The sequence below is a fragment of the Aedes aegypti genome, chromosome 2 (genome assembly GCF_002204515.2).
Source record: "Aedes aegypti strain LVP_AGWG chromosome 2, AaegL5.0 Primary Assembly, whole genome shotgun sequence".
In the NCBI taxonomy this organism is placed as follows: Eukaryota; Metazoa; Arthropoda; class Insecta; order Diptera; family Culicidae; genus Aedes; species Aedes aegypti.
The window spans coordinates 152,898,519-152,914,402 of record NC_035108.1 but is presented as its reverse complement, the minus strand read 5'-3'; the positions used below and the strand labels follow the sequence as shown (position 1 = coordinate 152,914,402).

The 15,884-nt window shown below is 39.2% G+C and overlaps 2 protein-coding genes across 3 annotated transcripts; one reads left to right on the top strand and one right to left on the bottom strand.

Annotated features, from left to right (window-relative positions):
* The first annotated feature begins 206 nt into the window (after window positions 1-206).
* On the top strand, window positions 207-1,477 carry LOC5569609. Of its 2 annotated transcripts, none has more exons than XM_001652840.2 (3): window positions 207-450; window positions 551-691; window positions 756-1,477. In XM_001652840.2, exons 1-3 carry the CDS (start codon window positions 378-380, stop codon window positions 1,247-1,249), a joined length of 708 nt encoding a protein of 235 aa, XP_001652890.1. In that variant the 5' UTR covers window positions 207-377; the 3' UTR covers window positions 1,250-1,477. The 2 variants fall into 2 exon arrangements, with proteins under 2 accessions (XP_001652890.1, XP_001652889.1); XM_001652839.2 differs by having other exon boundaries at window positions 771-1,470.
* A 6,192-nt stretch (window positions 1,478-7,669) lies between these two features.
* Window positions 7,670-8,901, bottom strand: LOC5569610. The gene is made up of 3 exons (XM_001652841.2): window positions 8,654-8,901; window positions 8,419-8,565; window positions 7,670-8,357 (listed from the first exon to the last, which is right to left on the bottom strand). The coding sequence occupies exons 1-3, from the start codon at window positions 8,724-8,726 to the stop codon at window positions 7,846-7,848; spliced, it is 732 nt and encodes a 243-aa protein (XP_001652891.1). The 5' UTR covers window positions 8,727-8,901; the 3' UTR covers window positions 7,670-7,845.
* Between the last annotated feature and the right edge of the window lie 6,983 nt (window positions 8,902-15,884).

Below are 15,884 nucleotides of genomic sequence, written 5' to 3'. Positions count from 1 at the left end.
TCTCTTTCTCTTGCGCACCGCACCGCTTTCGAGTAAGTCAAATTTAAATTTATTCTAAAATCTAATAAAATCGATAGCCTCTACATACAAAATCAGTTGGCGCGCACACTGGAACAAAAGAGGCAATAATATTTTACTCCACTTGAATACCAACTAATCGTTTCGCTATTTTGAGTATAAAAGCGTCTGATCCCGGTACCGGGATTATCAGTAATCGGTGGAAACTTATCCAGACATTCCATAAGTTTAGCTCCTGATTTTGGTCTGAAACTTCAGCCGAAGACGAACTCGAAACTTTTTTAAAGTTTCGAAAAAAAAGATCGATCGATCATCCTCGTATTGTGCATCAATCGAAGAGAAAAGTGAATTTTGCAAAAATGATGAAAATTGTGGCTGTTCTTGTTGTGCTGTGCGGAATCAGTGCTGGGTACTCGGTTCCCATGCGAAATGGTGCGTGTTCATTAACCAAAAGGACTTTTATGATCATGCAGTTAACGATGGTTGAAGTGTACTATCAGTGTTACTAATTGTGTTATTTCTTAACTGGCAGCTTTCATGTATTATCAACAGCCCATGGGATACATGGCCCAGCGCCAAGCTATGTATGGACTCCATTACCAGAACCAGCAACTCCGGAATCAACGTCGCTCGGCTGGAGTGTCTGCCTTAGCTGCCGGAACATATCTGAAGGGTAAGTTATTGGTAATGCTTCAAGCTTCGCTTGTCGTATGACCTGTGATGTTATTAATCATCAGATTGCCAAAACACAGATGTTGAAAGCGCTGAGACGCCTGTTCAGGACCCGAACGTGCAGTCTGTTGCTGATGCGTACCCAGCGGAGCAATACCCAGTTGAAGATGTGCCCCTGCAAGATGTCCCAGCTGTTAACGAATTTGAAGCCGAGGAGCCTATTGCTGATGAACCAGTTGCTGCTCCTGCCGTCCCAGCCGTGATCCCAGAAAAGAAGAAGAAGAAGGTTACTGTTCAGCTGGACTCTGATGAAGAAGAGGACACCCAGGTTAGCCGTCGTGGAGGAAGCCGTCCTGCTGCTCCAAATGCTTACTTCCCAATCAACTTTGGAAGCACTAACGGAGGAGCCATTGCCATTGCCAACTCGTACAGCACTGGAAAGGGAGGATCGGCCACCAGCACTGCCACTGCCTACGGAAGTCCAGCTACTGCTGAGCTGAGAAGGGCTGCCCCTGCCCAGTTGAGGAAGAAACCTGCCAAGCTGCGAGCTCGCCAGTAATGAACTCCGGGTAATGTACTGGGCTAGCAGTTCAGTGGTTCCTAGCAATAAGACTTTCTAATTTATTAAGTGCAATTCAACTCCTCCGTAGGTTAACAAAAGTAAAAGTGCAAAAGGAATTGACTAGCAATTTAAATCTGAAAAAGTGCAAAACGCATTCATTATTTATTTTGTAATTAGCTGAACCCTTCAAATCCAAACTCAACAAATAAAACGATTACTGAAATACTTGTGATTTTTTTTTACTGAAGTGAAATGGTAGAATTTCAAAGCATCCGAAGCTATTCTGTATAGCAGCTTGTTCATTCACAGCCCATTTAGAATCACGTTTACGTTGTGTGTACGGTGAAAATGGTCAACTCATGAAATAAATGGTAAGGACGTTGTAAGGACTATATCGTAATTGAGGAGGTTAGTAGTCAAGAGATGTAAGTGGCAAAAACCTAATTTTGAGAAAATAGTAGTTTTTTTTCTATAACTTCCCATTTCATATAAATTGTGTTGGAGCCAAAAAATAAGCCAATTTCTTACGAATTATGTTGTTTTTTTTTCTGTTAGACGAAAAAATCACCTACAAATACCGCTGGAAAGCTTGAGAAAAGTAGAATTTTTAAGTACCGTGCTACTTCGAATTGCCGGAAATTCTGATTTTTTTTCGGCTAGAATCCATAATCTTCTACGTCAGCGGTTTTCAGATCGTGCTCCGCTGAGCACTTGGTCCTCCGCAAAGCCAAGCAGGTGCTTCGCGATAAATTTGAAAATTTGTACCAATGCTTGGAAATATCTCAACTTTTTGCTTGAAAATATGCTTTTAATTATATTAAACCAAGCCATACATAGAATTAAAATTGAAATTTTGTAATTGAGAGGTTACTAGTATTCTGTCGGCGTATATATGATCAAATTTTGTATGGTATAACTTTGGCTGCAAAATTGGGTTTTCCTTGATTTAGATCCAATTTTTCCCGAAAGAATTATTTGAAACTTTCAGGGTGTTCAAGTTTTGTTGGGATACTTATACCCGTAAAAAACTGAGCTGAAGTAACTCCGATTAAAGTTGAAATTTTGAAACAGTTAAGAATTTCTCACGGGTTTTATCAATATTTCCTTTAGTGTTGAACTTGTGGTTAACTCATTGATGGAGACTGCAAAACTGCAAAAACTTGCTCAGTTGTTCGAACTTAAAATATAAGTCGGAAATTTTCCTAACCAAAGCAGTTCTGCCACAAGTCACAAATTTTGAAATACCTGACAAAAAAAAAAAAAAAAAACAAATATGTATACTTTTATTGAGGGATGATACACAACTTTATTTTACTCGCTCCCCCCTAGTCACACTTTTTGTATGATACATCCAAAAATTTTGTAAGGCTTGTCACGCAGTACCTGACTTTCTGGTGCGTGACATACTTTATGTACCCCTTAATTGTCACAGTTTAGTTCTGAAATACAAAAGATTGCTCAATTAATTAAACTAATCTAATAACTTATGAGATAATGATTAAGATATTGAAATAAATGAAAGATTGAGCAATATATAGTCAGTAAGAATACTTAGCAATCATATTTTTTCGTATTAAATGGCTCTTTACTCAGCTTCTGGTATTCTGAATTGAATGAAATTTAGATGACGACCTACAAATAACCTGAAATTTTGTCTGCATTTAAATCATTACAATACAGTTATTTTTCGATGAGTTTCAGAGGGTTGTTCGAAGAGAAAATAAGTAATCGAGCGTTTTTTCAAATTCAATTCAATTGGTTTGTTCGGCGAAGTCATTCACATTTAAAAGTTATGCAAATTTTAAAAACACACCAGCCCTCCCACAAAATACCGTTTGTGAGTTAAATAAACCAAATTCCTCAGTTACTTTCTTTGTCTTCAAACAACTCTCAGAAACTCATTGGAAAATGGCTACATTGTAATGAACTCACAAAATTATTCAAATCATCAGGTTATTTGTGGTTCACCATCCCAATTTCAGTCAGTTCGGACTACCAGAAGCTACAGATACAGAGCCCCTAATTTGGGCATTTTATGTGAAAAAAAGCACTTGGTTACTAACTTTTGTCACTGACCGTAAATTTCACATCACGATTTTAGTAGGAATTACTGGGTCGGTTTAAGCGTGTAAAAATCGGATTTGTAACGGAGATGAAGAACAGGTGCTCCGCGCAACGGTTTGATTCCAAAAAGTGCTCCGCAAGCCAAAATGACTGAAAACCCCTGTTCTGCGTTATCCATGCAAAACATTCTCGAAATAAACATTTTTGAGTGAATTAAGGCCGGTGTACGAAATTTGAAGCGTCTGGGAAATTCGAATCAACGTGGTATAGGTACTTAACTTAAAGCCGACCACGATGTTACTTACCCTCCTTTGCATTTGGTCCCCTCAATTTGCCACATTTTACATTTCGATCTCATCAACTTTTTATAATGCTAATGCTATGCACATCCTCTATGGAGCCTATATGCAGTACCCCGGCGTTATATTTTCATTACTTGTCATAATATGTTTAACGTTCAACGCTCCGTCATCGTAATCATCGTCATCATCGAAACTTCAATAGCAGTTTTTCTGTTCAAAACTGATTTGTTTTCGACGAAAATGTGTTCACTAGTATTCGTTTGGAAAATAGAATACAATGAACACATTTTCATGTGAATTTCCATGAATTTGAACAAAAAACTGCTTTTGAAAATTCTTAAATTGATGACGGATTGTGCCCCCTTAAGCCTTTCAAAATACTTAGCATGCGTCTAAAAAAAATGCATAGGTACTCCTCAAACAGTTGAAAATTGCAAAAACTGTGCAAACATGGTGCATTACTTAATTTACGCTCTTTAATATGTGTCGAAATAAATTTTAGCACAAATAATTATATCCGCATGTTGCTTCAATAACAAAAAAAGAATGAGTTACGTTACGATAGCAAAAATATATGTATGTTGAAAAACATATTTTTTAGCTATCGTAACTAATACTGGCACCGACCGCTTCTGTGCAAGGTGCGCCATCTTTTATGTCGGTATTTTAAAATTAATATTACAAATTTACATAAATTTTACAAATAAAAATTCAACCAATTTCTTTTACATTTAATATGACCTTTTGCAATTTATTAGAGCTTCTTCATAAAAACATCATTAATCAAGTGACTGTCCTTATTGGCCACAACAAAATGAGCTTTTTTACTGAATTTTCACCTACTAGAGCTTTACGGAAGGTTTTGTGACGATTTTGATCCTAGGTTTACTGGCATACACTTTCTTTTACAAATAGCTCCGCTAAATGAAGTCAGGGGAAGTTAAATCAGGATCTCTAAATTCATATCAAATGTCCCTTCTTTCTTATAAAAGACATCATGAATCTCGAATAGGTTTTCTGTTCCTCGTATGTAGCATTTTTGCTTATTAATGCCGCCAGATGGTTCCTGTTGACCACGATATTTTCAAGGATATGTTCGTTCATTTAACACAACTGAAGATATATTTTTATTGTGAACCGTTACTATCTTGGTACGTTCTTTCAATGTAAAATTAAAATTGTACTGAATTGACGTTTTCAAAACATCGGTACTTTTTTCGGTAATATTGAAAATGTCGTTACTTACTATAATTAAAAAATGTTGGAAGAAACTACCAGTGGACACAATAAACAGCGGATCGAGAGAGGAACACCGAGGCTTACGGATCAAAAATAATAACGACCGAGCGATAAACATAAACAATTGACTGTTTAACGATAAACTTGCGACGATAGACGCACCACCATATTTCATAAAACGGAGAGTATTAGAACTTACTTGGAGGTGATGCTTTGGAGGTTATTTGGCAATTTAGAGGTTAAAATCCCCTCCAAACACTAGCGATTTTGCGGTGGAATGTTGACGTTTGATGACGAATACAATAATCGACAACATACATAACCATGGTGTACTAATTTACATTGATGTTGTCTTGATACGAGGGGTGCTCGATTGTAACAACATACACTTTCAACACTCCCTCTCAAGTCGACAATCATCGTATCACGTATCACAGTCCAAATTTGAAAACTTGTTCTTCCAAGTTCTTTTCAAAGTATCGCTGCTTTGATCATCATTCTCAAATCAAATTAACTATTGTTCAGTTCGCCGGTTCTCATACATCTCATCGGCATATCAAATGTTCAAACAAAAAACAATTACTTCTCTTAAAACTCATCAAAACCAAAAGTTCATCGTAAACAAAATAAACTTCTAATTCACCATTTTCGGTTAGTCGTGGTTCCCACCACGGAAAGTTTCCACCAACTGGAGCTGAAATCGAACTCACGCTTCGTGCACAATACGCCTTAACGACTAACGCCGCTAACCGTACGGCCACGAAGCCCACCATTCTTTAAAAGTTTTATTATAATTATAAAAGAATTTGCTATATTTTTGTTTTATTTGGTGCAAATTGTGTCAAAATTGTTGATATATTAATCACTAACAATACAACTGTGGATGTAAATTAATTAAAATCAAGGGAACATATTCTCACGGAGCTTCCCAGACCGTTATTATCAGAAAAAAATCCCAATCGAATCCGTGCTCACCAGTCGTTTTTCATAGCTAAACTGGATGTTTGGGTAATTTTTTTTTAAACATTGTAAGGCACGTTTTGAAGTTACGCCCTTTTGAAGTTTTAAGTCCACGAATCAGTTATATTTAAACGGTTTTTCATTTTCCGTGATTATAAAAAGAAATATACCATCAAAACCGGGTATGATTTTCTAGTTGTTTCTAGCCTCTGACCGGAACTTTGAGCCACAAGTTGGATCAATTTTGGAGTTACGCCTTTTTTGCAGCGTAACTATTAGACTTTAATTTTAAATTGATTAAATAGGCATTCTCATACCGTTTATCGTGTTCAAATGTTTTCAATGATAAAAAGTGATTACAGTTCAAACAAGTTTTGCAAATATTGCTGAGTTTTCGAAGGCTCAAGCGCTTTAAGGTATAACGGAGCCAGTTTGATCATGTAACTAAATTGTTTTTTGTTGCGAACACAATTTCATTCAAATCGAGTGGAATATTTTCACAAACTAAATGTTACATACATGGTGAATCAAATTATAACAATCTAAATGTGATTTAAAATTGCTTCTAAGTGCAACATTTTCGCAGCATTCTTAATATTGTAAATAGCCAGAAAACAAATTGAAAATCGGTCTTGTTGATTTTTATCAATTAAATATTTTATCTCACCAAAACTCAAGATAATGGTTGCCCAGTAGATTGCTGTTATGACAAACCGAATTACAGAAAAATTGACGTGATTATTGATGAAAACATTTTGATTTAACGGGTATATGTGGCCTTCCTTAGCCGAGTGGTTAGAGTACGCGGCTACAAAGCGAAGCCATGCTGAAGGTGTCTGGGTTCAAATCCCGGTCGGTCCAGGATCTTTTCGTAATGGAAATTTCCTAGACTTCCCAGGACATAGAGTATAATCGTACCTGCCACACGATATACGAATGCGAAAATGGCAACTTTGGCAAAGAAAGTTCTCAGTTAACAACTGTGGAAGTGCTCATAAGAACACTAAGCTGAGAGGCAGGCTCTGTCCCCGTGAGGACGTTAATGCCAAGAAGAAGAAGAATGTGGCAAAAACATAGTTTTGCAGCATATGGGAATAACAATTAAAACTTTACCTGAATTTCCAATTATTTATTCATTGTTTCCTTTCGATACATTTTAGTGGAAGTAAAAAAAATTGTAGAATTGTTTGGTTTTATGCGCTCCCATGAACAACCCTGTTTCCACAATACATGATTGGTGAAGACAAAAAGAGGCAATCAAATGAATAGATATCAACATTTATTCTAAAAATTGTAAATTCTGATGAAATACAGCGGATAATGATCTTAAGAATACTAAGTGCCGGGTGCAAAAAGATCATAAATTTTACCGAAGTTTGGGGATACCCATAAAAACATACAATGTGTTTTGTCCATATTTTAGTGGTTAAGTTTAAGTTTAAGAAATCTGCTAATGATCAATGGAAAATTAGACCATCTATGATGTTGTTTTAAGTTTTTATAGTTCCAATTTATATTGTATTTCTAACATCATTATCGACAAAATCACTGAATAAAGAATGTATTTTGAGATACTGGTCTGTAAGTAATGTTCATTGATGCACAACTCTGCCAGAAATTGTGGAACAAGGGAGACTACGTTCAAATGTAGGGCAAAACACAATTCTACATTCAAATTACAATGTAAAATTGTTCAAACATGATATTAATGCACTAGGAGGGTTAAGAAAATGTAAGTCTTGAGTTTTCATTTTTCAAAATATATTTGTGGCTCTATCAATTTTTTTGTTTTGAGTTGGACAAGTTATTCCATGATTTAATGTTCTTTCTATTTCGGACACATTATTGCTGCTTACTTTGTATGTTGCAGTAATCACATTTATTCAAATACTTCGTTTTTGGGTCTATGGGTTGTGTTATGTACAAAATAAATATTGTCTGTGTATTGCACTTTTCCAGAAATAAAATGCTATTTCACCTTCGTTTTGATCATCCTACGACTAAGCTGAGTTGCTCCTTACTACAACTTTAAATTTTTCTTGCCTGCAGTTTGGAGGGCTTCTTCTTCAGTTGAACTGGAACTCGTCTCAGCTCATCGATAACCGTGCTTCCATGGGCGATGGCAGTGCTGGAGGCTGTACCTTCCTTTCCGGTGTTGTATGAGTTGGCAATGGCAATTGGTCCACCACTCGTGCTTCCAAAGCTGATTGGGAAGAAAGCATTTGGAGCAGCCGAATCGCTGGCACCACGGCGTCCACCCTTAACGACCTGTTCCTCTTCTTCATCGGAATCTACTTGCACGGGAACCTTCTTCTTCTTCTTTTCTGGGACCGTGGCTGATGGTGCAACAGCTGGAACCACTGGAGCAACTGCTGGTTCATCAGCTGTTGATTCTTCATCCTCGGTCTCGTGAACAGCTGGAGCATCTTGATTAGATTCTTCTTCGACTGGCAGCTCCGATTGGTTGGCATCAGCCTCAGACTCTACATTTGGGTCCTGAACAGCCTCCTCATCACTATCGTCATCTGCGTTTTGGCAATCTAATAATTGAAAGGTACATTTCAGTTAAATTTTCAAATAGTATTTGAATTAGGAGCTTACCTTTCAAGTATGTGCCAGTTGCAATGGTGTTACCAGCAGCGAATGCAGATACTCGTTGATTTCGCAGCTGCTGGTTCTGGAAATGAATTCCGTACACGGCATGTGAAGGCATGTAATTACCCATTGGTTGTTGGTAATACATGAAAGCTGTTTGTAAAGAAAAATGTCTTATTACTAACACATCTTTCCCCTTGCGCTAAATACTACATATTCAAATGCAGCTCTGGATACGCACCATTTTGCACGGGAACTTTGTAAGCAGCTGTGATGCCACACAGCACAGCAAGAACAACCACGGCCTTAATCATTTTTGCCAATTTTCACTTTTCGCTCACTGCACTACAGCCGTTACGATCGAAACTTGGATGTAACAAGTTTCGAGATTTCCTGTCGCTGATGTTCTGAGACCAAAATCAGGAGCTAAACTTATGCAATGCTTGGTTAAGTTTCCACCGATCACTGATAATTCTGACACCGGGATCAAGCGCTTTTATACCGAAAATAGCGAAACGATTAGTTGGTATTCATGCCGGGTAAATCATTATTGCTTCTTGCGTCCCAGTGCACGCAAACTTATTTCAAGAGCTGCGTGGTGCGATTTGTTTTATGGTGCTTCAGTAGATATATTGAACCATTGTCTTGACTTGTTACAAAAAGCAACATACGAGAATTTGGTTCAAACTTATTCTTTCATGCATTTATATCTACTATTATTAGAGAAAATAATGTTTGAAACAATACGGTAGCTGCTCTAATATTGCTTGGATCTGGTGGCCATTCATAATACTAGTTATTAGATTAGCTACTTCTCTCGAAATTTCAAATATGGTCGCAAAAAATCTACATTGAGTCTGTTGACACACATTGCAGCTATCACAGATTAATCCTAAGAAGTTTTAAACCATTAGTGTTGACATGGTTCCTCAAAACTGGCATCCCTGACGAATTTTATTGCTTTCTGACACGTGTATGCTTACTAAATCGGATACTTAAATTAGGTTGCAAATATCAATGGGTCAGAACGAATATTTTGCCGTATTTTGCTCTCCTTTGGTCACTAATTCTGCTCAGCAACAATCAATGTAGACACGGGAGTGAAATTTATTGATAATTTTGATTCCGTTTCAACGTAGGGGGATTAGGGGTATAATAAACAAATAGGGTGAAGTTAATTCAACCGCATTCTATGGGAATATGCATTTTACATCCAAATGTGTCAAACAGCATTGACGATTTATTTTCGTTTTTGATTTTTTTGAATGTGTTCCTTTTTGTAAGCTTCAAATTGAAATTAGATTTTTGAGCAAAGCGCCTTACAGATCCAGAAAAGTGCAGTCAGTTGCTAGTATGAGTAACAAGAAGTTTTCTTTTTGAATGAAATAATCTCACTGTTTATAACTTATTTATTAAATGACACAAGAGTTGAAAATTCACTTTTCCTAGCCATGTTCAACTTTATTTTTGTCATGATATTCTAATATTTTTGATCATCAATATTTAATTTAAGATCTAAACAGATAACACTGAATTTCAGACCAAAATTTTTGGTTTGTGGCTGCATCTTTCCATCATTAGTTCTATCTCACTCTCCTTTTTTTTGTTTTGCAATTGATCCAGCCACATATCTCGCAGCGCTCCTGGCCTTCTTGTACCAACCGGATCCGGCATTCTTGCAACATGCCCTTCCCATTGTATCCTTCCAGATTTCGCCAACTTCTGGATACTGGGTTTGTTGTAGAGTTGAGCGAGATCGAGATTCATTATTTACCGCCAAAAACTGCACTGATCTCTTGTACGCTGCCAAATATAGTCCTAAGCTTGGGGGCGGCGAACTGGATATCAACTAGCAGCCAGGCTGCTGTCAAGCTAAAATTTTCATCAAAATGATCCGAGTATTGGACCATTACGTCGTCACGCTAAAATATGATATATATTTTATGTGACACAAGACCTATCAACTGTTAAAAAACGTTTACTGGATCTTATTGTTGCGTATGTTTTTCAGAACTTTTGTGAAATGTATTTTTTTACTAACATACGGTTAGAAACTGTATGTCCTAAGCAATCAAAATTCATAATCCCCAGGAGCTTGTATTGCAGCTTCGAGAGCAGCGTCCATTTATTACGTTACGCTGAAGTTTAAAATTTGACACTCTTCCCTCTTTGCAACACTTTATGTATGATGAAATATATTTTTTGTTTGAGCCGTAATGCATTAGCCTACCCCTTTCCCCCTTCAGCGCAGCATAATTTGTGGACGACGCCTTACTTACTTGATACTTAATGGGCAAAAATCCTCTACGTTGAGTCTACGCCGAATGGATAATTCTTCTGAATAATATTATATATTATTTTTGCTTGTCGATCTTCCGGCATTTTCTTGTTAATCGCCGAGTATTGTTCGCAGCACTATACGCTCAAAAACTCCAAGCGCTTTCCGGTCGACTTCTTTTGACGTCCAGGATTCATGGTCGTATAGAGCAACCGGAGAAAAATTAGTCAACGCGAATTTTGTCTTCGCCTCTACGTAACTTAAGCTGGTTACGGAGCTCGTAAAATGCCCTATTCGCAGCTGCAAGACGCCTTTTCACCATCCGTGAGATCATTATCGCTCGTTACTAAAGTATCAAGTCACGAAAATTCTTCAACTATTTCAAAGCTTTCACCATTGCACCACTACGCTACCAACATCACGATTAGAACCACGCTGTCTACCGGCGATAATGTACTTTGTTTTGCTGGTATTGCCGGTAAGTCCAATCCTTGCTGTATCCCATTTTTAAAGCACGAATGCCTCTTCTACGGCTCGACGATCAATTCCGATTATATCGATATCGTCCGCTCTCCTTCGAGAGCAATGTTGAACAAAAGGTTCAAAATCGCATCTCCTTGCTTTAATCCATCTAAGGTTACAAAGGAGATCGAAATCTCATCCGTCTAAACAGTTTCGTCGGAAAACCGTGTTCTATCATTATCTTTCATAACTCATTTCTCTATACTGAATCGTACGCTGCCTTGAAATCAATGAACATATGGTGAGTCAGCAAGTTGTATTCCCGGAACTTATCAAGGATTTGTCGCAAGGTAAACATGTTGATCGGTCCTCACGAAAACCAGCATGGTGTTCGCCGATGGAAGACTCCTCCAGCGGCCTCAATCTGTCGAACAGAACACGCGACATTTCTCGGTAATACTCCAGTTTATGTCCCTTTTCATATAGAGGGCACATGAGACCCTTCAGCTAGCTAGCAGGCAATTCTTCATCCTCCCATATTCTTACCAGAGTACAGTACAGAATTTCGTACAGCTGCTCACTACCGTGCTTGACAACCCGAGCAAAGACGGATAACTGGATGATATCAAAATGATAACAACTTTTATTATCGCTGTTATCATTTTGATATTGTGTTATCAATGATCCCGGAATGGTAACAAAATTTGTTATCAATGTATCCGTGACAGCTATTTTCGATAACAGGTTGATAACAAAATATGTTATCACACATCTTTTCCATAACATTTTTATGAAGCATGTGTTATTAAACAAAGTTGACTTTTCGTCATACAAAATTTTCTAAAATTATTTGAAGCGTAAGTTTAATCCAAAACACTCATCTATCAAAATGTTTTCTTGATTTATGACCATAAATTTCAAAAATATATGATGATACAGATTTAGTTATCAACTTGAACTCAGTGATAACATAATTTACTATTACTTTGTTATTCGACATACAAATTTGAGTTCTCATTTTTGTTATGTTGGCTGTTAATTCAGCCAAGGTGATAACAAAATCAGTTATCAAATGATGATAACCAGATAACTAGATTTGTTATCATTTTGGTATTTAACTTTGCTCGGGAAGTTCAGCTGGGAGCTCGTCTTTTCCAGCAGCCTTAAATTTCTTCAACTCCTTGATCGCTCTTCTAACCTCATCTAGCGTCGGGGGCTCCACAGCTTGTCCATCGTTGCTGATGATTAATCTGTACTCAGATGCGCTCGTGTTCTCTTAGTTTAGCAAATGCTCAAAGTGCTCTTTCAACCTGGCAGTCACCATGATTTTGTCTGTCAATAAGTTACCTTCACGGTCATTGCACATGACGGGAGACGGTGCTGTTTTCTTCCGTACGCCATTAACATAATATATGTAAACATATTGTATAACACTTTGTTTCGATTTGATCAGTCACCAAAATCGTCCTATTTTAATCTGTAGTGTTATAGAATAAATGTATAGTCTGTAGTTTAATAAATCGTTAATTGTAGTGTGTAATAAATTTTGAATTAGTGCAATAAAGTGTTTTAAAGTACCAATCGCGTAATTACCTGTGTTAGAGTGCCAAGAATATACTTGCCTGGACACCTACAAACCACCCCTGGGAACTACAGACTCCGGATGTCCTCAACCCTACCTGGAACCCAAACCTAGACGATCACGGAATCTCTGGTGGAACACTTGTAAGGACCACAGCAGTAATGATGTCTTCTTCACACTGCTTTTTCTTTCTGTGGTGAATTCTTTTCTCGGATGCTCTAGATCCTTGTACCGCTCTCTTTTCTGCCGGGTACAAGACACTAACAAGCATCTTCTGGCATCATTCTTCTCATCCGTCACATTCTGGCACTCCTCATCAAACCAACCATTTCAGGGTCGTCCCTGAGCAGTACCTATTACCTTTCGCGCTGTTGTGCTTATCGCACCGTGGATAGACTCCTGGAGGTTGTCGCCTACGTCATCATGCTTCCGGCGGTACTCGACTGATACACTCTCTGTTGATAAGAGTTGGATATTGAAACTTAACGGTCGATGTGATCTTTTGTTCGCCACGGTAGAAAACCGTGCACGAATTTTACTGACATCGAGATAGTGATCAGAATCGATGATTGGACCTCTGAAGGTGACATCCGATGACATCCGAGAAATGCCGTCCGTCTACCAAAACGCAAAGCTCGCCATTTGGGTGCATCCAGGTGTGCTTTCGTATGACTTTGCGTGCAAAGTAGGTGCTGCTGATGGCCATCCCTTCAACTAATAGAAATATTAGTAGTAGAACGCTAATGGCGCTGCTCTCACAAAACTGAATTAGTTCATTATCACTTTGAACTGTATGTTTTGAATGTTTGTTCGATGCCATGTTGTAGTGGATGATTTTAAAATTTATTTGACGCTTTGAGGACCGGTACTCAAGCTGTCAGCGCGTGGCAAACTAGATGTTGGTAACAGGAACAGTAGCGACATTAGCATTCTGAGGTTAATACTTCTACTCTTCAACTGCAGCGAAAGTTATTAATCTTAGACCGTTATCATTGGTGGCGGAGCGAAGGCACTCCGTACTAATTATCGGACGGAAAAAAACCTGAACGTTGGCTACCTACCTTGCTGAACTTGAAAGATCACTACCCGAAAACAACGAACATTGTCTGGTTGCGTCGATGGTTTTTTCTTAACCATACAACACTACGTGGCGATATGGCATCCTCCGTACACTTCGAAAATGGCGTGTTAGTGGTCGTATGTTCAACACTCTGAACAGCTTTCTTACTGATAGAACGTTCCAAGTTCAAGTGCAAGGACATTTGTTTTTAGTGGCCGTTCAACCGGTGTTTCGTTTGATTCCAAATGCAGTCGAAATTCTCTTGTATGCAGATGACATAATACTTATCGTTCGAACGAGAAAAGAAAAAAACGCTCTACCGAACACTACAGGCTGCAGTGAAGGCCGTTAACAAATGGGCTAAGAGTGTTGGCTTAAGAATTTCTTAGCTTAGCTTAGCTTAGCTTAGACTGACTACACATATCAATGGTTGCTATTCCGTGATTGACCGAAGTCAGTGAAAATGCACAAAGAATCAACTAGAAGTTCGGCTGGGATTGGCCATAATCTTCTTCAGTGTGCATAATTCAGTGCCTCTATTTATACAGGGTCAATAACGGCGCCGGCCACGTCCTTGCAGTCAGGTGGGATTGGAGGAAGGAATGTTAGTGTGTAACCTTTGCTATATGGAGACCGTGTTTACCTCTGCATCTCCACAAAGGTTACTGGGAGGGATGTTTGTTAATGGGGAGGATCGTTGGGTCACAGGATTCACTTTGATAAGCGATTAGACCATGATAAATTATTTGACGCGAGCTAAGGATCGAACACTACCAACCTGCTTCGCGAACCGCGCCACTAATAAATCATGCCACGCGAGCGACGCGCGACACGATTGATCCTGCTCACATCACCCGCCCCCGCAGGAGCAAGCGACGCGAGCAAAGGATCAAACACAACTAGTCTGCTTCGCGATCCGCGCCACTAATAGATCATGCCACGCGAGCGACGCGCGACACGATTGATCCTGCTCACATCACCCGCCCCCGCAGGAGCAAGTGACGCGAGCAAAGGATCAAACACTACTCAAGAGTGTTGGCTTAAGAATTTCACCTTCAAAGTCAAATATATTTTACGGAAGTCCCAATGTTCGCAGAGCGCCGGGTAACAATATTTGCATTGATCAAGTACCTATTCCAAAGACAAATAAACTTACTTACTTACTTACTTATTTGGCTTTACATCAATTATCTTGATAAAGCCTCGCCAACAATAATTCGCCAATTCACTCGGTTCATGGCCGCTTCTCTCCATCCTCGACTGTGACCCACGTTCTCCAGGTCCTGGTGCACCTGGTCAATCCACCTAGCTCGCTGCGCCCCACGCCTTCTTGTTCCGACCGGATTCGTAGCGAACACCATCTTTACAGGGTTGTTGTCCGGCATTCTTGCAACATGCCCTGCCCAGCGTATCCTTCCAGCTTTAGCTACCTTTACGATACTGGGTTCGCCGTAGAGTTGAGCGAGCTCGTGGTTCATCCTTCGCCGCCACACGCCGTTCTCCTGCACGCCGCCGAAGATCGTCCTTAGCACTCGGCGTTCGAAAACCCCAAGAGCTTGCAAGTCCTCCTCGAGCATAGTCCACGCCTCATGCCCATAGAGGACTACCGGTCTTATGAGCGTTTTGTACATCGTACATTTAGTGCGGGGGTGAATCTTTCTTGACCGCAGTTTCTTCTGGAGCCCATAGCAGGCACGACTTCCGCTGATGATGCGCCTTCGTATTTCCCGACTAACATTATTGTCAGCCGTCAACAAAGATCCGAGGTAGACGAACTCGTCCACCACCTCGAAGGTATTTCCGTCTATCGTAACACTGCTTCCTAGGCGGGGTCGCGCTCAGTTCCGCCAACCAGCATGTACTTTGTTTTCGACGCATTCACCATTAGCTCGACTCTTGTTGCATCGCATTTTAGGCGGGTGAACAAATCTGCCACCGTTTCAAATTTTCTCCGCGAAGCAAACAAATTGTCCGGATCTCGTGAAAATCGTGCCTCGACTGTTAAGTCCGGCTCTCCGCATAACACCTTCAAGCGCAATATTGAACAATAGGCACGAAAGTCCATCGCCCTGTCGTAGTCCCCGCCGAGA

Bases quoted from the DNA above. Each gene is read 5' to 3' on its own strand.
- LOC5569609 (XM_001652840.2), top strand. From the start codon at position 378: ATGATGAAAATTGTGGCTGTTCTTGTTGTGCTGTGCGGAATCAGTGCT. The intron at 451-550 runs GTGCGTGTTCAT...CTTAACTGGCAG, and splicing joins CTCGGTTCCCATGCGAAATG to CTTTCATGTATTATCAACAG. The intron at 692-755 runs GTAAGTTATTGG...ATTAATCATCAG, and splicing joins TGCCGGAACATATCTGAAGG to ATTGCCAAAACACAGATGTT.
- LOC5569610 (XM_001652841.2), bottom strand. From the start codon at position 8,726: ATGATTAAGGCCGTGGTTGTTCTTGCTGTGCTGTGTGGCATCACAGCT. The intron at 8,566-8,653 runs GTGCGTATCCAG...CTTTACAAACAG, and splicing joins CAAAGTTCCCGTGCAAAATG to CTTTCATGTATTACCAACAA. The intron at 8,358-8,418 runs GTAAGCTCCTAA...TTCAATTATTAG, and splicing joins AACTGGCACATACTTGAAAG to ATTGCCAAAACGCAGATGAC.